The following is a 22,129-nucleotide window of genomic DNA, read 5'->3' as shown; positions in this document are numbered from 1 at the left end:
CTCTGTATTAAATCAGAAATCAGAGATGGATGTGACCTCACTTGCAATCTACTTTCCTTCTTTTGCCAACACAGATTTGTTCTTTACAATACTATCCACTTCTGAGAGCTTTTCAAAAGGCTGTCTTTAAAATATTCTGATGTTTTTTCCCATTGTTAATTTTGAAATATTATTTTACAGTCTAACAGTTCCCTGTTAGTAAGGTTTTCCTGATAGTCAGCCTGAAGCTCTCTCTCATAATTCATTCCCTTAACTGCAATTTCCTTTATTCAGATTCAGTTCTACTTATGCCACATCAGACTGCATCATTCTGCTGCTATTGCAGTGCCACGTTTTTGAGCTAAAGTCTATTTTTTTTTCTTTCAATTATTTCTCTTACTGAAAGGCAAAATATTAAACTGAAGTGAATATTTACAGTACAAATTACTTTTGCCCCGAAATATGTTTGTGCATTTCTGAGGTTTATCTTATTTTGTGTGTTTTCATAAGCTTTCAGAAAAATAAAGAAACTGTCTTTTTTGTTTTCCTAGTTATTTATACCGCCCACCTACTCTTTGCCATCCTGAAGTTTATCAGTAATGCCTGCTTTCTCTTCCAGACTAGCAAAGATACTAAGAAAACCCAAAACTTCACATTATGCAAATAATAAACAAACCAAAAACTTTAATATGACAAACTGTCCTCTTTGTGCTTTTAATACCTCAAGTTTCTTTAGTTTATTCTTCCTCCCCCTGTAGCTCAGTGATATCAAAACCACTGAGGTGAGTTCTGTAGAATTACATTTGCCTTCCTATGCTCCCCATAAGTCTGTGACTCGTCTGCAGTTCAGCTCTCCTCTTGAAGGCATATTATGTCTTAGCAGTATTTCAGTTTATGATAACATCAAATTAGACTTTATTTGTAAGTATTGCAGTTATGTTCTGCAATAAGACTCCTTTTCTCTTCCTTTTCACATTTTCTATCAAGTTGTTAAATGTAATTCACAATTACATTTGGCAATTCCGTCCTACATATGAAACTTTTTTATTTATTTATTTATTTATTTATTGGTGATTTAAGGCAAATGATGTTAATTTTAAGTCACTGCAAAAAGTTGGAAAAAGTACAAGTTTACGTTTCTGGCATGGCAACTATAAATACAACTTGCCCCTTAAGGAATGATCAAAATGAATAATCTGTCTATAATTCCAGGTTATGGAGGCAAAATTCTTCCTCAAAATCACAGTCAACTCACAATACCTCATAGTTTATGCAAGTTGTATGCTTTGTGATCCCCAAAATTGCAGCCATACGTGGTTTGTATGCAACACTGAAAACATACGTAGACAAAGCCACCTCTAAAGTCACACCTGACCTAACAAGGCCCTTAAAATGGCATCACACGGGATAAAGCTAGCTGAAAAGACCTGAGCCATTCTAATATAACAAAGACTACCTGAGCTAACTCTATGTACAAACACTTTATCATCACTATGTCACAACTTGTAACCTGCATTACCAGTATCCAAACCTATATTTCTGCAACAGGGAAAAGTTCACCGACAGTAAATAGGTGACAAAATTAAGCAAACTATTCAATGCTGGCAATTTTTGTTCTCTCCCATTCTTTGTCTCATGTTGCTCCACTTTTTACAAGAAAATCACAGGTAGAATATGTGATAATATTCACAGTTGAATATGTACTTCATAACTGCAATGGGAATCTTTTACAAGTTCTCCAATTCATAACTGTAGGGACTTGATCTGCAGAGGGAATATCATTGTCACAAATACATCTGTGTGGTTTCATTTACTGTAATGCTGTCAATTAAATAAGGTCTAAGAGTTAAGTACTTTTTACCCTCATTCCTCTAATTCTGAACTTCAGGACACAAACATCCTTCACAATGAAATAAAACTAGAAGGATTTAAGTAAGGTGAAACAAACACTTACAGTCCATAAATCTGTGGAGCAATTTCCAGTCGATTCAGATGCATGTACAGCTCAATATCATGTTTCTTCAGCAGATGATCCTGAATTTGGTTTACTTTAGTTACAATAGCAATAGATGGGCCTAAGTCCTGTGGCCTTGCAAATGGCATTGGTGTAATCATCACATCTTTCTCCTGCAGACACAGAAAACAGGAAAAAAAATGAACATCCCTGTCTAAGTATGTTAAAGAAATTTGTTGACTTACAATCTTTGGCATCCAAATAAATATAAAAATATCAATAGTCTTTTCCAGCAAAAGAGTAATCTCATGTAACAACTATGGCACCTACTGTGGGTTTCCCCTCCCTGGGCATTTCAGCCCCTCACTCTCCAAGTAAAGTTTACGTACATGCTTTACTTTTCACACACTGATAAAGTGTTCACAGCCACAATAATCAGCTTTAATATAAGTAGTATTTGTCAGTGCAGAGAAATACAGATGAATAGTAACTTTGTAGAGAATATATGCCCTCAGAGGACAATAATTTGCATTCAAACAGCAAATAACGTATTTTTAAAATAACCTTTCTAAACAGGTTATCCTTACTCATAAAATCAGGTGGTTGTATCTCAATATATAAACATCTTTAATAAAGGATTTGAAAATCCTTAAAACCAAAAAGAAATAGAACAGTAAGATGAACTCAAGGATAAGAATGCAGCTGATTGGACGCAAAGGCTGTGCTAAGTATGTCACAATCTGTAAGATGACACACACAGGTGAAAACAGAGGAAGAAAACTACTGGAACATAAGCATTCTGAATAGGAAACATGTGAAAAGGAGGGTGAGAAGCAAAAAAATAAATCAGACATTTCAAGAGAAAGATAGGGGAAAGGGAAATGAAGAATTAACCTGTTAGGAACAATGCTAAAGTTACAGATGAAAGAAGATTGGAATAGTAAGAAGATTTCACAAAGATTATCAACATGGTTAAAAGCATCAAATAATATATGCCGGCTTGCCATTTTTAAAAGCACAGTGTAAGTAAATGGTATCTCTCAAAATGCAGTTCATTAGAACCACAGAAATTAACTCCGTTAACAGAAATATATTCAAAGCATGAAAACCTCTGTGGGCAGAATTTGCAGTCAATAACCAGTGCACAGACTGTCCGTGCCTCATGATTTGGGGCACACCATGAAGATATCTGGTGAATGACTAGAGTCCGTAAGAGAAGTTTGTTATCTCCTCTCATGCAGTTTTTTTTGAGAAAATTATGGTAAATTTAGACAACTGAAATTGCTCTAAAAGATCACATTGAACTTATATGAAAGACACAGCCCAAACAAAAAGATGCTCAAATAAACCAATACAATTAATCCTTCAAAATGCTTAACTAGAAAAGATTTGCAGTGTCTCTGCCTAAAATTCAGAATCTGTGCCCACACTCATACTCACTACTTATTACCATGACAAAACACTTCTTGTTAGTTTCTAAGTCTTGGCAAATCTTACACAGGTTTTGCCATCTACTGCTACCATGAAACATAAATTATCAATCCCAAAGGAATGCAGTTCACAATAAAAAGACAAAAAGAAAGACAGCTCAGAGATTTGCTGTGCTGTTTACAAGACGGCATCAGATTCACTTTTAACAGTTTAAATAGGGATATCTGTGAAATGCAATTGAAAACTTTAGATTAAGTATTAGGAACAGAATCATCAAATCCTGACACAGAACATTACCTAACAGAACATGCACTGGAAAGGCTGGTATTTGATATTAATACAACTTACATATTCATGCATTTAGGAAACAAATGCTACAGTTGTAAAGAGAAGCTAGGACATAGCGCAAGTATAAAATGTGGACAGATTTTTCTCATTAACCACTAGGGAATGCCATAGCTGGAGAAGCTCTTCTAATGGCAATCGGGAGTAATGAAACCAACTGTTAGAGGCTATAAAATGTAACACGTATCTCAGAGCGCATGCTTTCATTGTTTCATTTGTGAAGACTCAGACTTTATTACGTAGCCAATCCACAAAGTCACAATTGTAAGAAGAATACATACAAGAAAGGATTATTAAAGATTATACATGTTTGCAAAGAACAAGAACAAACAACTAGATATTAATCCATGTGCTGTGCACTGTTAATTTTTTATGCCAGGAAAGGACTAGAAAGGGCAATGTAAACTTTCACCTTCTACCCAAGCACAGTAAATCTGTAAGCCGACCTAGTTATTTCCTGGAACAAAATTCAGCCTCAGACTTCATCACTTCTGTGACAGAAATTGGAACAGATATGTTTGAATATACTGAATTCTGAAAAGCTATGCACTGAGAAGCATCTCACAGCTTTGTTGTTAGAATAAAAGTGACTATGTAATAAGTTCATAAAATTTGTATTTCATATGCTTTATCTGTAGTTACCGAAAATTATGTAAAACCTAAATTCAAATGGTAATCTATAGCTGTAGATAGAGAATAATGAAATCAGAATTGTTTGAGCTGGAAGGGAGTTTTAAAGGTTATCTGGTCCAACTCCCCTGCAATGAATAGTGGCTATTCCCTTGTTCACGTATGCAGTTATACAACCACAGAAGGCCAACAAGTTGGTCAGGTAGGACTTATTCTTCATGAAGCCAAGCCAGTTATCCTGTATTACCTCCCTGTCTTCCATGTGCCTTAGCATAGCTTCCAGGACCACGACCTTCACTGGCACAGAGCTGAGGCTGACAGGCTGTACTTTCTACCTGTCTTAAAAATGAGTGCTATTTTGCTTTTTTCTTGTCACCAGGGACTTCACCTGACCACCACGACTTTTCACATACCACTGAGAGTGGCTTAGTGACTATGTCAGCCAATTTCCTCAGAACTCTGGAATGTATCTCATTGGGACCCATGGACTTAACAGATTTTCAGGTTCCTCAGGTGGTCATAAACTTGATCTTCGCCTACAGTGGGAAGAACATTGCTCCCCCAGCCTTTCTCACCTTCCAGCCCATTTGCTCAAGATGTTTAAAGAGCAGCTGCCAATGAAGACTGAGGCAAAAAAAGTTGCTGGGTATCTCACCCTTTTTCTTGTCCATTGTTACCAACAAGCCTGCCTGCATTGCTCACTATAGCAGGTATACCTTCTTGCACTTAAGATACCAACAATCCATGTTGTGTATTTTTAATACAAAAGAAGCCTTTAAATAATACTTGGGCAACTATCTTGTACTTCAACTGACAGACCAAAACAGCTACAGAACTAGTACATTCTAATTACAGTTTGCAAGTATAGTTTTTTGTGCACAGATGTAGGTATCAAAAAATGACCAAATTCTAAGTGCTTTCTTCATTGACTTTACTTGCACCATGGTTTCAGTGAAAAATGAAGTAAATCAAGCTGGTGCTGAGTTTGGAGGCTAACTCTTTTTGTATATAATACACTGAAATTTTTGGACACCTGTAATGTGAATGTTTTGCTAGAGTCTTCTATCTACACTCCTGCAAAAAAACATTTTTCCGGGTTAAAGAAGAGATGTACAAAAAGGGAAAGAGAATTTCTGTGAATCTGGTCACCTTTTCCTTCCTCTTGCAGGTGTGATGTGACAGTGGAAAAAAAAAGTAATCGAAGAAAATTTCAAGCACCTGACTGAGGCAAAGTGGACATAAAGAATTGTTTAATCTGCCGTGCACGCAAAATGGTTACAGGCAAGGACTAGATGGCCCTGAAAAGAGTTCAGAGAGAGCTGGAAAAATAATAGAAAACAAAAGTTATGTAGAACCATACATAGAAAAAGGTTTTCAGTGAAAAGAAGAAGCATACTAACTACAATGAAATGCTACACGTAATCTAAGGGCACAGACACTTCCTTAGAACATGCTCAGGCCAAGAAGGAAAAAAAGGAAGGAAAAGGAAATCATCGGCAAAAGGAGATGGTGAAGAGAAAAAAAGTCACTTTAAGAGAAAATCATCTTCAAATTACTTCAATCACATGAAAAACGACATTTGCTTAAGAATTTAAACAGTACTTTTTAAAGTGATGTTTACCTTCTGACTGTCATGCTCAAAAGTTGAAAACCAATGCTCCGCAGTCTTCATAAGACGTGTGAACATAGCACTGAAAGGGGAAAATCCAGAAACGTGGTGTTAAATAATGTATTACAAATAAGAGTAAATTAAATGTAAAGGAAGTTGTTTAAACTTACTAGGCATCGTGTTCCAGATATTCGGGATTCAAAAGAACTTTCATTTCCTCACTGAAAAAATCAACAGTGAACAATCTAAATGTGAATGTTTATTTTTGGTCAGTGTTCTGCATGTAATATTATGTATTTATAAGCCAACTTTCATATAAAGAGCAAATGAGAAAACTAGCCTTTTTAATTAAAAAGAGCAACTCCATTGAACAAATGAAGTCTTTCCTTTTTATAAAGATCAAAAACAAATTAGCTGCCTTGTCTGCACTACAATGAAGTAACCATCTAATTATTCCAAATAACAAATTACTGAATGTCACAATGTATTATTTGAGTATGCTTGATCTAGAATAATTGATTGCTGCACAATCTATCACTGTTTGTCCAAAACAAACAAAAAAAAATGGTTACTGGTCAAATATGCAGTATCAAAACATTAATTTATTTTGTTTTAATAGCCTGTATTTTATTGTACTTTAACAGCAATTAATCAGTGACAGCACCTCTTTTCCATCTACTTTGCTGTGTAGCTCTACTTTTTCAGTGGCAATGGAACAGAATGCTCTGCATAACACATGGCAATTTTGAGTTACTTTGCACTGAAAGTATTCTCTAGGTAATTTCAGGATATCTGGAGACATATACTGAATAAAATACATACTTGTAAACAGACTGTATCCTTACACTAGTACTACGTTTGGACTATCAGATTATGGGGTGCAATATTATACAGCACAAGTAATTAAACTGTTTTTCCTTTTCCAGTAGATTCCTTAGGTAACGACAAAAAAAGACAAATGTAAAGAAATAGAACAAATATCACAAATGATTCAAGCAGGAAATCAGTGCTTTGTTGGCTTTCTATAAAGGTTTACATATAAAGGAAGAAAAAAAGCATCTACATTTGGTTAGCAGACGAGCATATGTGATGTAGCACTTTATACATAAGTGAATAAATATGTGCACACATGGTTTGATTGAAATGGAGAAACAGTGCCTAAACTTAATGTAAACCATAATCAGGTATAGTAGCTAAAATATTGCAGGTACTGAAAAAAATATCAATCACAGCAACTTATTTAAATTGACTATTTTGTCTTCTAAAAGTAAAGGACAGAAAGTTGTTAATGTGTGCATCTAAGACTATTTTTGTACTCCACTTTCTATCTGCAGTTAAAAAACTAAGCTAAGCTTTTCCTGGCTTAATTAAATTGAAGAACACATATCGATAAGTTCTACTCCAGCAAACTTTATGTATTTTATTAAAAGAAGAAAAATATTTAATACTTTATGAATAAAATAGTATGCTTGCCTTGGTTTTGCCGCTTCACTGGCATGTGAAAAAGCTTGGTGGTCACAATGCAGGATAAAGACAATGGGAGCTAAGAGTTCATGCATACCCTAAACATAAAAAGATGCAAAAGTGTAGTAAGGCTTTTCATTCATGTTCATAATGCACAGCATCAAGTAGCCAGAAACGCTGGGTGCAGATGAACTAAAAACATGACCATTTATATTTTTTAGAAAATGGTTTCACATACATGCAATTATATTTATTTTAAATACTGATTAGATCCACATATTTACTCTTCTAAAATATGAGAAAGCAAGTTACTCTCCCTTTTTCCACCAAAACAGACAACAAATTGGCAATGGCAGGCAACCCTGCACCTGGCAATTTGCTACAAGATCTAAAATCATAAATATAAATATAAATTTTGTATATGTTAATTACAATCACGATCTATAGTACAAAGATCTGCAATAAGGACAAATCACAAAATTTATAATTGGGCTTCACATGATAATGTTCCAAAACCAGCATAGCAGCAGAAGACATTAGGGCAGCTATCTGGGTAATTAAAAAATTAAAATTCCATTGCTATGAAAAATAAAGTCTTTCTCCCTTTTTTTTTTTTTTTTTTAATATAACATTTAAAAAGTCATTATATTAATATTAAAAATAAGCTCATTATTAACACAATGTGTAGGAGGCCTGGAACTGTTCCATTACATTGTCTGGAACCTTTGGATTCTGAGACTGGCTCTTCCTGTATTTGCTATGGTCTTGGTTTGTGCCTCTACCACTGGCCAGAATCTCAGCAAATCTCACATTTTGGTTTGTTGGGGTTCTCTGACCTTCATACTAAGGCAGTATCTTTGCATGTTATTAAGATCTCAGTTAAAGAGCTTATGATTAGAATTCTAAGAATACTCTCCCAACAGGTCTCAGATGTAGAACTGTGATTTGACATGTAACGTTTAAAGCAAGCAACATATTAAGCAGATCCGGTACCATAAAAATACCCTTTGACTTTTACTGAAAATATTAAAGATTTTCCTTAAGCAATTCAAACTGAGCTGAGAGATCAGGGCTCAGACAGATGTGGAAGACCATTCTCTATCATATCTATCCATCCATCTCTAATGCATGCTAGTGAATCTTATTTGGTTGTAAGAAGAAATTCCAGTATTTGGCAGTAGTGAGGAAAAAAAGAGGTGGTGGTGGTGATGTATCTTTCTGTGCTGTCAGCTGAAATCCTAAGAAAATTTCCTTTTCTTCAGTACTGACACAACTGCTCACATGGCTTCAGTTGTAAGGCTGCCATAATAGCCACAAGGCAAAGCTAAAATCAGCAAGTCTACCAAAGAATAGTTATTTTTTCCCTTCTGATTTCTGAGCCTTTAGGGACTTCTTCAAAAGATGAAAGCTAAATAGAAATTCAATTGAAAAACAAACAAACAAACAACAAAAAGATAAAACCAAAGATTCTCATGTACCCACTTAATTTCAGAAGTTGATATAAAATCCCGAAACACAACAATTTAGTTATATAGTTCAGATAACAAACTGAGAGCTTCAGATTTCTGAAAGTCTTATGGTGGTATCAAGAAAGAAATAGGACAGACAGGGAGATAGGCCCACGATTAGAAGATAAATAGAAATGGCAAAAATACTTAAATAAACTGTCGATAACATGAGGTGTACTTCCACACATATTCACAGACCTCAGATAATTAAGAGCTTCACGTCTACTCTTTTATTCACCTTCACGTACAAAAATGAAATAAGAGAAATGGAAATGCCAAAAACTTGACTATTTAATAAAACTACCACCGAAGCTGTAAACACAGAAGTCGAAGAAAAAGAAAGAGGACATAAAATAAGAATTAGTTATAAAAGATAAAAGCACATCATACATTCTTCCAACATAATAATGTATCAACTATATAATAAAGCAGAATCCTAATGTGGCTGCCCACATACAACAAAAACAAAACAAACAGATGATGAAATATCAGGATTTCAAAAAGATACCTCTGATCTTTCAGTTACAAGAATACTTCAAATGTTTAGAGATTTTTATCTTGGCAAGAAAAGCCACCGATGTAATATGCATACACATATTTTTTCAATGCTGCAGTTTACTAAAACTCTTTAGTGTTAATAAATAAGTTGACAGAGCTCAGATAATTTTATGACACTTCCCAGCTGCAACAAAATATTGATTTCGTAACGCATTTTAGAAAGAAAACCAGAAATACAGCACTTCTACTACAAAAAGTGAATCAATGCATTTCAAAATTATATTGACTTCCCTAAGGTCAATCAAATCATGAGTGAATAATGGTCAGCCTAGTGATTAAGCTTAATTGTCCCTATTTCTTTTCAGAGCGACTATGACCAGAATTTTGGCATCAGTCTTACAGAACAGTGTTAATGGTAAGCTTTATTCATTCTCAAGTACAATATACTATTCTCTTTAAATGTATTTACAGCTGCTATTTAAGAATTCAATGATACCAGTGAGGATTCTGTCTTTAAAATCTCTAATGCAGTTTCACAACATTCTATTCCATTTGACTAGGGACAGAAATGCCTCTTTCTCCATCAAATAAATTTCTTTTCTGTGCTGGTCAAAATCCACAAAGCCTACTACAAAGACTACTTTTATGCATATATGCATATTAAGCAAACACTGATTCTTCTAAGAATATATACTGGTGCTTTGTAATTATTTCTATAAAATATTGTGAATTTTAGTTCTCTATAGAAATGCAAATTCTCTAGGAACTAGAAATTTTTCCAAATATTTGGAAGAGAAACAGATGTTAATGGACATAAGTTGTCATCTATTGTCAAGTGTCCCAATGATGACAGCAAATATATCTCTTGCAAGTGGTCATACAAGTGCAAGAGAGGAATTCTCATAGAGAACAGCAGGACCAGTCCTGTGATGGGTACTGAATATAAAGACAAAATTCAGAATTTGGGCTTTGCATTCTGGTTACTGCAGAGAGAACATCTTGGAAGCCATCCTTTACTGATGAACTTTTGTTATCTTCAAGAAAATATAGTATGCTTCAATTTAATTGACTTCATTGTGGTAAGTAAATGGTAAAAACTACCACTGCATAGATACTTGATAAAAGAGAAAGAGATATATTCTGTTACCACCACAAATTCTGTTTACTATTAGCTAATTCTTAGAAGGGTACTGATGATCATAAAATAAATGATACTTAAAAGAGAAGAACTTGTGGACAAAAAAGCAGGATTGTTACCAACACAAGCTCATCAACTGTAAAAGAAAGGGCCATTTAGAATGAAACAAGAAAAAGAGAAAGCACGTGACAAAAGCGACATGTTCATGACAAGAGGAAAACCACAACCACTTGCTATTTTTTGGACTTCACACAGCACCATAAGACTTGGATGATACAACAAATCACTTCAGAGATAATAAATACACAAGTTTTCATAATCCATATTTATTTCATTTTTTTTCCTGTGCTTTAAAGATGGTAAAATGTAGTAGTCCTGTAGCAACACCTTCCTGAAATTACTGCATTACTGATGCAATGAACACCAGTTGAAAACAGAGGTAAAGAAGTTTTCTTTGTCAACAGCCTGTAGGCTTGCAAAATTGAACCTGTTCTTTTATCTGCCTATGTTCATTTAGCCCACCAAGCAGTCTTTATTAAAGCTGAGGCATCAGGCAGTCAAAGTTCATTAATACCATTTATATAATCTCTGCAGTTTCAATTAACTCAGCAAGACATTCTACTACATGATAACAGTCTCATTAATTCAATAAAATCCCATAACTATTAACAATATGGTCTATGTTAAACGGGGTGTCACCTAGTAGAAAATAATAGCTTTAACAGCTTGTGATGAAACTCAGGGCTTTCTTTTTTTTAAATTTTGATCTGGCTAAATATTCCATCCTTATGTAGGAAGGTATTATTTCTTGGTGAGGGATCAAGAGGATTTTCAATATGAACAGAGGGTAATTAAGTCCTTTTAAGTCATATCAAAGAGTAAAATAATACTTCTTGTTCAATAAATGATAGACTACATTAGCCAGAATGTGTTCTTCCATTTTCCCATCATCAGTACTCTCAGTATTCACTAGAAAGAGGAGGCTGAATACTGTTCAAACGTTTCCTGTAACAGTGCCCTTCAAAACACAGCTCACTAATCTCGTTTTTCTTATTATTATGCATGACTTTTCCTTGCTCAGTCTGTCAAACATGAAAAGTAACCAGTTGATGGAGATTCAATATGTTTGATAGCTATATATTTGATTTTTGATATAAGTAACTGTTCCTTCAACTCACACGTGTAGGTTGTGCCATGAATCACAACTAATTTCCTGGCTATGGACAGGATGCTAACAGACCATGCCTGAGAGCACACAGTGTGTTATAAAAGTCTTCACATTTACTTAAGATTTTCTCCTACCTAAAGCTTGCTGCTCTACAGTTTAGACTATGTCTGTGCACACACTATCCCTCAGTTTGACAGTCCATACTCTCTCCCCACAGCTAAGAGCCTGGGGAAACAAATACAAATATACCCACATCTATAATTTTGCGTATTGCTCTTGCTACATTAATTTAGTATCCAGCTCATATTCACTTCCAAACATTCAGAAAAAAAACATTAAATTTCTTCTCCTCCCATCTGGATGTATATTTGGTGACGTTTTAAAGGCTACCCTTAACATTTTGACCAAAATGGTGTGAGCAGTCTCTTGCGGCAATGCCATAAAAGTGATACGTGTTAGCACCCTTCTTCAGTCGACAGACATTTATCAGCTGCAGTGCATTTGCTTGCTGCATGGCTATCTTTTAATTAGCATAGCACTACCACTTTAAGGAAGAACTTAAAATACTGTTTTGATTACATTTCAGAAGTCCCTTATTAGGTTTTTTTGTTTGTTTCTTTGTTTGTTTATTCAGTGCCATTTCTAATGCTGGTGCATACCTTCTCTTTCAACCTAAGCACAGAAAGCTTGTTCTTATTCTTTTTGTTTTACCAGCATTGAAGTAGAGGATGTTGTTTATGAAGGATTTTGAAGTTAGATGACTAAGAAACCTTAAAGAAAACAATTTGAAGGACTGCCTTATGAGGAAAAAGCATATGTTATTCAATGTTACTTTTCTTACTGTACAGCTGACAAGCAGCTCTTTGATTACTATAGCATTAGGATACAACTTCAGATACAACAGAACTACATTATTGTCAAACCATACAGAAAATTTTGAGTAAATGAATGCCACCTGTACTATATTTTCATTACCTGTTTATAAAGCAACTGCTCATTTTCTCTGGCATAGCAGAACAGAACATCTGTAAGAATTTTCCTCACATTCTCTTGCTGGAAATATTGCATTTCAGGAAAACTGAAAATGAAGAAATACAACAACAGTAAACAATATAGCCCAGAAAAACTCAGCCCCTGGTGTTCCACAAATATATTTAGGTAAGAAATGAAATGACAGGTTGCTTTAATTGTCAGCTTTATTTTATTTTATTTATTTATTTATTTATTTTTTTCAAATCACCAATCCAATGAAAACATGAACAACTTGAATTTAATCCAAATAAAACAATGTCCCCTATGAGTCCATTCCAAGGGGATGAAAGGATCAAGATCCTTTGCTCCTCAAATTTCATGTCACAAACACAAGTTGAGCTGAAACAAGGAAAGGAGACAGAACAAGAGGCAGTGACTGACAATGATCCTGAAGCAAAGATCATGAATTTGTACTGTTAAACCCATCAGATGGCTCTGGTCCCAGGCAGCACAGCATCCCAAAACTAACTTAACTCCAAGGTGGTGCTTGACTGGCTGTCAGCCCCACACCACCAAAACTAAAACTTCTGGACATGTGATAAGAAAAGACCGACACTCAAACATCACCTCCCTCCCAAAACAATTGATTAACTCGATTTAAGTACTGGAAAACTGAGCATCGAAAAACAAATCTCCACAGACACTACCACAGCTTATACAAAATTCTGGTATTTTTTTCTTCTGTATTGGGCTGTTAGCTGTAACTGGATCATCAGTCTGTCCTGCAGTTTCAAGAACTGCTCTTCATTCCTCAATGTTGTGCAGGAGAAGAGTACAAAAGTTACAATATGTTAAAGAAACTCATAAAATTTCCAGTTCTAAACTGGAATAAAATTGAATAGAGTGTGCTAGACGGAGTGTACATATCAAGTTCCAATATTGCATGCATATCTGAAAAATTAAAAGCATCTTAAAGGCAAGATTATTAAAATATCTCACAGTTGACATGAAAACTGGTATTCTAGTTTTCTTCAGCTCCAAGAAAGCTCCAATATATCTTACTAGCATCTTTTTTATGTAACATAATTAGGCATTTTATTGTCCTTAGCAGCTTTCTCAAATACAATTAGAAAAACACTGGATACTTTGGCAGGGTAAATATGAATTAGCTTTAGTGTAAGGGGGAAAAAGCTTCTGGAAAAATCTTGTTATTGAGGAAAATGCAAGTTTTTGGAATCTGTAATGATTCTGAATCTACTTTCACCATGCTTCCTGCTCATTGACTGCTGGAAATAGGAAAGAAACTGATTATGCAGGATGCACTTTAACAGATTAAGTGCACAAAAAAAAGTGTTTCCATGCTTACTGAAAATGTAACTAGATGGCAAAAATATTTTATAAAGCAAACACCCCAAACCACATTCAAATATGTGGAATAATAACAAATAAAAAATAAATCTGGAAAGGTATAATGACAAAAGAATAGAAAAAGGTAATGTTGAAGAAGGGAAAACAGAAGACAGCAATAGTAGGCTTCAGGATAGACTTCCGATGCAAGGGTTATAATATTGTCAATTTTAAAATGAAGTCATATGGACTAAAGGTATGTGTTCTTCAAGCTACATTTGCCTTGCCTGCTTCCGAAGTCTAAGCGACAGTGCTACACTTTAGACCAGTTTTATTAAGAGTCTTGTAAAGCCTATCACAGAAAAAAAAACATAAGAAATTACAACAACTTACATGCAATAAAACTATGAGTTTTCACAAATACTGTGGTCATCTCACAGGGGTAATAACAAGGAAACACAGAAACAATAAGAAAGGTGCTTTGAAATCCTTGGATGAAAGATCCGATGCAAGAGCCAAGGCACAGAAGACATTATGGTTTGAACACAGAAAGTGGAAGTACTGAGAAAGGCATTGGGATGAACAGTGTAACATTTCCCTGGCACCTGGTGGGGGTAATGGTAGACCAACATTTGGATACTTGTATGCACTTGTACTAATCACATTACTGTAGAGGAAGGACACAGCTGAGACCAAAAAGGTGCATTACAGCAGATGGCAATCGACATAATTTAGGGGTTTGAAGAGATTATTTCTGAAGGACTGTTATTCAGTCCTGCCCTATGAGTTTTAAGAAGAGAAGACTAACAAAGAAAACTCAAAAATACACAGAGATATCTGTGAGGATCTAGTAATACCAGAGATTGTGACAGAGAGGATAATAAAAACCTCATGAATAAGCTGGCTGAAGTATTAATTATGGTAAATGTAAATACAAGAGATCATGAGGGAACTCTTAGTTCAGGACAGATTTTTATGGAGAATGTCATTTTATGATTAAAGCACTGTTTTAGAAACACAGTATCCTCAAGCCAGGCAAGGCAAGAACACCACTTTCTATGAATACTGGAATATCACATTTAATTATATCTGTGAGAAAGACAGCACAAGGGAATGGGAATTTTACTAAAATGTTTCACCTTAACAGATAATTAAAAAAAAAAAAAAAGAAAGAAAGAAAAAAAGAAGAAGGTGTTCAAGTCTTTACTTTCTGAAAGTTAAGACCAATGTGAGTTAGTTTTTTTAAAAAAACATTAGTTTTGTCCATGTAGGTGCCCCTTCCATGGGTGTCAGCCAAACTTTGATAAAGAAGAAATTTAGGCTGGCAACCCAATAAAAGGATGCACAAATACTTTCTAAAGTGAATTTGGGCATGGACAGAAAAGAGGCTCTCAACCAAGGGCTCTGTGATGTGATATTGTGTGAATGGTTATCATCACACTATTGTGCATTATTAAGTTAATGCTGTTAGATGATAGAGTATTGAACTCGGTGATGAAGAATAAAAATCTATACTTTAAGTAAGAAATAAAACTTAGAAGGTGTTGATGTCGATAACTGAATATAATAAGTATTTTAAACTATAATAAACAGCACTGTAATTTATTGCCAAATCTTTATATAACAGCTCCAGGAATTTGTTCAGAGAATGGAAATGTAAAGTACAACATTGAAGACAAGGAACAGAGCTAAGGAATATAGAACTTATCACTTACAACAATACTAGTTTATACCTATATATATATAAACACAAAATGTTTTATGATTAGCATATGAAATATATAGGTTAGATAGTATACACATAAATGTATATACTTCGCAAAATAACTTCATGCTACTAATAAATTTTGCTTCTTGTTTGACTTATGTTGATACTGATGACACATATTCTGCTACTGTTTCAAGTACGGTATTTAATATTAAAAAATAAATAATCATTTTTTAGTGTCTATTAAGGGCATTACCGAACATTACTCACTCTACTATTTGCCAGAGAGAGAGCCTGGACTTCGTATATGCATTTTTAAAAATGATCTTACATTAATCATAACCTCCACGCAACTTTTCATCCTCCAATTACATTTTAGATATGTATATATTTTAATCTTAGAACATCCTGAACTGTTCCCTTTAACAAACAAAAAATGCCATCTGTGAGAACATACATGAAAACATACTCAAATTTTAATTAAAAATCTCATGACATAAATGCATTCAAGAGAGGGTCTAGGGACAGACATGTAAAATATTTGAAAACCAGAGAGCAACGATTTTTTCTGCCTGGATTTTTTTCTTAAATGAAAACATGTGAACTTGGGAGCTGCACAGTCTTAAGATTATCAACACTTTTTTTGAGTTGCAATAAAAAGTATTTGCAATACAGTAAAATTTTCTATGGGAGCAAAACAGTAATTGAATCTAGTTAGATTTAGACATCAGTCAATGCTACAACTCTAAAAAGAAATGCTTTCAGGAACGGAGTGTTCTATCTGAAGAGAGTAATGACCTAAGGGCCAGGAAGATGGAAAGAGACACAGGACAAAAGGCATTTGTGACAAATAATAATAGAAAAGTGATAAATAAAGGTAGAAATGCTTAACTTCTCTATACGAATGACATTTCCCTTACTAATTTCACACTGCTTTTTTATTATTGATTGAACTGTTAAGAATTACAGAAACTTATCTGTTCAATCTTTTATTATGATAATAATTTAGTTAAAAGACCTTCCCGTTTCTCTTACCTTCTCTCTGCTTCACATGGAAAACTCTATTTTAAATTTCATATTGTAATACATTTCCTAATATCTTAATTTAGAAGAGCTTTTCTTCAATGATACCAATAAATCTCCAGGGTTTAATGTTTAACTCAATTTTCCCTTTCTTCACTCCAAGAAAGCTGTATTTTTATACATTTAATGTATGTTTCTACACATTCATGTTCAACAATCCTGACATTTACACTATCTTAAGTCAAGAAAACACTATATAATATATACCACATAAAAATGCAGAATCTACATTTATATTTAGAAATTTCTTTAAAGATCTACATACGTTCTTGTTACATCTTGTTCAATCATTGCTCGAAGCTCTTTATCCTGGAAAAATTTATTCCAAAGACTCTGAAATAAGGAAAAATAATTAAATGAAACAGAGGCTTGCACTAATACATAAGGATTTGCTTTGTACAACAAAGTACTGTACAAATATTAACTAATTAACGCTCAGCAATCCTGGAAATGCACATTAATTTTTGGGGGGTAAAAAAGAATGTTAGTGACTTGTCTACAGCGTCCCAGAAATTCAGTTTGTATCAGAGATAAAAACATGTAAGTTCATGGATCTTACTTGATCCTAATGCTTCCTGCATTAATTTGGTGGCAGGCTGCAGGTCTACTTGTAAGAATATTTAGTAAAATGGAGTAAATTCAAACTCAGAAGAAGAAACAGCTGAACTGAAGAAGGTCTAGTTCACTGTACTACACTTCTCTTATGAGTGTGTGGACTCTAATAAGAAGCTGCAATAGTTTCCATGCTATTGTTTGCAACCAAGCTACTTTGTTTTAGTGAAGCAAAAATCAAATAAGGAATGCATGATGATTAAATACCTATTATGAAAATGCTACCATTCTAAATGCACAAATAGTGCAGAACAAAACTGGCTATTCTAATAAGACTCTTATATGTAAAATCAGAACCTTTGAAGCTCACTGTCAACATAAAAAATATTAAGTATCAGTCTGAAGTACATCTAGTTTCTTCCGTATCTGTATTTATGATTATTTTCATTATCTCTTTTTTGTTTCCATGGCTTGCTTAGCAATATTTTGCAAAAGCTAACCTGTGAGGTGTCAGCAAATGTTTGTATGCCTGAGAAAATGTACTGTAAATAAAGCCCATTCCATTGTAAAGGATTCATAGCTTGGCCTTATTGATCAAAGTATAGAAGGAACAAAATCTATAGCAGTCTTTTCATTTAGGTTAGCTTTCAGATAGCAGCAGCAGAAGCATCACTGAATGCAATACTGTACAAACAGAGTGGTTACAATACTTCCAGAATCTCTTCCTTCACTGTAAACAATTGATTGTCTTAAATTCCACAGAAAGAAAAGGGAAAGTATATCAGTGTTAGCTTGCAGAAGAAAGGTAAAATTAAGAGGAAATTAAAATGTTAATTAGCATCTATGTTTGTGTCACAAAACATGAAGGAAACCCCAAAAATGTAAGACTATTATGCATCCTTGACAATGTCTTATGTAAACTGAATATCTTTTTAATTGCACCTAGAACACATTTTGAGACTCTCTTTCCCTCCCCTTTGCAAATGGTTCATCAAGCCAAAATACAAAGGAAACAGAATCTTGATTGCTAGAAAGGAAGGAAAACCCAGGACACAAAAGGGAAAATGTTATATCACTGTAGAGACTGAAAGGCACTTAGCTCTTCATCCCTCTATCTGATTTGTTCTGTGGCTTCGTGTTATAGACTATGTCCCTGACATGTCAATCTTTATTGTCTGTCTTCATAAGATATCACAGACAGAAAGACGGTTGGGTTGCTGAGTGTTATCAAACTACAAAAAGACCACTTTAAATCTTTTGCATGTGATACAACTTTCTGTACCTCTGCATTCAAGAATGTTTTGATGGCATATACAGTCATACGGGCTGCAGAACTACAAATGTGCCTATGATCAATGCTTCCATGCTTCAGCAAGCAGACCTATTCAAACACCTCTCCTTCTGCATTAAATATGAAGCAGAGAACTACACTAAATACAAACAAATATGAGCTTCTGCTTGTGAACAAAGTAGTGCCCCTCCATCAGAGAGATCCGTGAAATTCTTTCTAGATGTAAATATGTTAAATACAGCCAAACAAATTACTTTAATCACATAAAACATTGCCTAAAATTAAAGTGTTACATCTTTGAAAATACTTTCAGCTTTCTTATAAGAGATGTCAGGATGATGATGATGCTAATTGTAGCAAAGACATATTAATATAACAAAGGGTTAACTTACCCCCTCATCCTGAGAGAGAGGATTGTTGATTATCAGGTCTTGCTGTCCAGCTTTCCGAGGGTTTGTAATGTGCTGTATAAGAAAAGAAAAATACTCAAATACAAGCATTTGTACCTACATGAAATCGAGATAATCTATTTTATACCAACTTACGATTTCTTTTATCTTATTATACGAAGTTCTTAATTCTGAAGTGTTTTTAATCCATTGACTTCTGTCTTGGGGTAGAACCTCCAGAAACAACTATTAACAAAACAAAATGAAACCAATTAATTTAATCAGTGTAATGCACCTTTTCATATAAATCCTCCCAGATAGCATAATCTGAAGAAAGGAGGACAAATATTCTACAATTAGGGTGAAGGAAATAAAGACCTATAGAATAATCCTGACTTTAGTACTTCCCAGTCAATAAACAAAGAAGCTAGAAACAATTACAGTTCTATTCTATAACAGAAAGCATTAGTTATTGATACCAAAAACTCAAGTTTAGAAACTGTAGCAGCTCCAGTACAGTTGACTATGACTTCCAATGCAGAAACAAAATGCAAAGAGGGGATAAAAATAAATATATAAATCTAAAAAATATAAAACTATTTACATAACATTGAGGAGTTGATGTAACGTCTAAAACCAAGCATGAATACTGAGCAGAAACTAACTACTCAGAGGTAGTCTCTGACTGAGAAATGAAGAAAGGGGAAATCTCAGTCTGCATAAAAGAAAGATATTCTACAGTTCTGTGAGAAACTTAAAAGATTTAATTGTGCAAAAAATCCTTGAGAATACCTACATCTCAGTTCTTTCTGATTTCTGTTTAAATGGGCCAGAAAGAAACATCTTTTGGAAATGCTATTGAATTACATATAAGACAAAGAACAAGAGTGTTTTCTTTGTTTTCTTTTTCTTTTGCTTTCGTGTACGTATCATAAAGGGCTGTGAAACAGAAAATATTGACCAAAACAAAGCATTCTCAAACTGATAAAAATATGTATTTCAGAAGTTAATGAAAGCATTGATAGTATCTTCAAAATAAACAGTTTAAAACAGAGTCCTAACCCATATCAGGACATGCAAATAAAACCAGTTTCATTTCTAGAATAAAACAAATCTCTGTTTTAATCAGTGGATAGTGAGGGACTTAATGCTTCTGTTAGTTTAGGTTTCTGAGTTAAGGCCTTTTAATTTAGAGGCACAAGAAGGAACAGACTAATTACAAAAATGCTTGTGGCAAATATTTATCTGCCCTCCTGAAGAAAATATTTTCATTAAATTTGTTCAGTGCCAAATACAGGAAGCTTTTGAAATTTGTTTATTTATAGACAAAGTGTATTTTGATTTTCTTTTCAAGAGTGAAGACTGAGAAATTCCAAGTGAGGTCATTTAAATTATCGATGTTAGTACAGAGCAACTCTATCAGGGAGAATATTCACTATTATCAAAGCTACATCTGATGCCAGTGCAACACAGCTTGTCTGGATATTATATAGCACCTCAGTGCAACTGTACTTTCTTTCACTCTGCTTTTCCCTGCAACCATTGAAAAATGTAGTGAGGAACCTCAAAGGATCTTTCGTGTTTCCGCCTTCCCTCTCCAGTCATTACAAGAGGGGTTGGTCCCCATTTTCTCATTTCTCTGGGAAGAAGTTTCTAGGGGAAGCACGCAACTGATTTTAAAGGAGTTCTATTTTCCATACCACAAAACATAAATTCTGAGACAAACTTTTTGACTTCCACAGCATGGTTTCAATGTACAGACAGGAGAGATGGCTGTGTTGTACTCAATTTTAAATGTAACACCCAACACAAAGACTGTCTTTCCAAGGAATCGTTTGCTATCACTCACAATTCAGCTTTAAGGCAACTCAGTATGAGTAGCAAATGTCCTATGAATTACAAAAACGAGGAGGAAAACATTGGAATGAAGTCTGCTGGAAAATTCATGATTCTTTGCATCAGTAATCTTCCAGCGCATCAGGTAATGTGTTGATATATTGCAACCACAAACTGTAAATAAATATTTTCTCTTCTTACCTTCCAGCAAACACTACGGAACCTGCTGCTTCTCAGCTGCCCATTAATCCCCTTCAGCCGTATAGTTGCCAAGTAATTGTTGTTTACAAATAGTTCTTCCCATTCTTTACTGTGTGCAAAAGCAAAAGGAATGAACATTTACGGAGGAAAAAAAAAAAAAAAAAGAAAACCCATTGCTGATTTAAGGACTATATGACACTACATGACTTTGGATAAGGAGAGGAAAGTAACTCTTTTAAAATGTATATATTTAGTTGTGTACCATTTCTAAACGCATGGCTGTCTTTTTGGACACATTTCTTCTTTGGATTTAATGAATATGTAGATCGCTATAATTATGCCAGCTACTGAAATTCATAATGTCTATGGAGGCTATTCCATTTCCTCTAAAATGTTGGTACTGCAGTTCAGTGAATAAACAAGAAAAATGAATATTAATATAAGCACATTCATGTTTCAGCTCTAGACAAAGAAGTACCTATTCCAAAAATATGCAATAGAAAAGTATAGTGTTGACTGTATTAGCTCCTCACATGACATATTTGCTTAAATGAACCTTCTTTTCTTCTTAATGTCAAGCTGGGCAGTTAAGCATAATAGAAGATGACTTTCTTTAACATTTAGTGCTATTTACTACTGAAATCACTCCTACTTCTTTCTACATGATCAGTTTTAAAATTTTAACAGGTGCTAGCAAATTTAAAAAAACATCAAAAAATTAAAAAGCTTCACTGTATAAACTGTTAAAGGCAAGCTTGAGTACCTTGCAGTACCTATGGCTGACTAGATAAACAACCTAAATATGCCTCCCAGGCATGCAGGCACCAGGGGCCTAACACCTGTGCCTCATTAATATACAAGTAAATCTGTTCTACTGGGAAACAATTGGAAATTAATTGTCCCAAACCATCTACTGCGTTTGAATAAAAGAATTAAATCTATATTTCCTGCACCTTCTACTGAAACGAATCTCAAGAACAGTATAAGCTCAAGTGATGGTCCGGGTGGCCCTAGACTTGCTAACAG

The 22,129-nt window shown here is 34.3% G+C and overlaps 1 protein-coding gene across 13 annotated transcripts in view; it reads right to left on the bottom strand.

Annotated features, from left to right (window-relative positions):
• The window catches only part of TBC1D5 (TBC1 domain family member 5), a 283,840-nt gene that overhangs the window by 110,078 nt on the left and 151,633 nt on the right, over positions 1-22,129 (bottom strand). For all 13 annotated transcript variants that reach the window (XM_085538429.1, XM_085538430.1, XM_015853783.3 and 10 more), the window contains 9 exons: positions 21,104-21,212; positions 19,223-19,312; positions 19,070-19,141; positions 17,100-17,167; positions 12,700-12,802; positions 7,422-7,510; positions 6,119-6,169; positions 5,961-6,030; positions 1,934-2,106 (listed from right to left, as the gene is read on the bottom strand). In XM_085538429.1, the coding sequence (XP_085394555.1) occupies positions 1,934-2,106; positions 5,961-6,030; positions 6,119-6,169; positions 7,422-7,510; positions 12,700-12,802; positions 17,100-17,167; positions 19,070-19,141; positions 19,223-19,312; positions 21,104-21,212 (825 nt within the window). The remainder of the gene's footprint in view (positions 1-1,933; positions 2,107-5,960; positions 6,031-6,118; positions 6,170-7,421; positions 7,511-12,699; positions 12,803-17,099; positions 17,168-19,069; positions 19,142-19,222; positions 19,313-21,103; positions 21,213-22,129) is intronic.

Source organism: Coturnix japonica, chromosome 2 (genome assembly GCF_054131305.1).
Source record: "Coturnix japonica strain WE chromosome 2, WE-NBRP24, whole genome shotgun sequence".
Lineage (NCBI taxonomy): Eukaryota > Metazoa > Chordata > Aves > Galliformes > Phasianidae > Coturnix > Coturnix japonica.
Note: the sequence above shows the minus strand (reverse complement) of the source record. Positions and strands in the feature narration are given on the sequence as shown.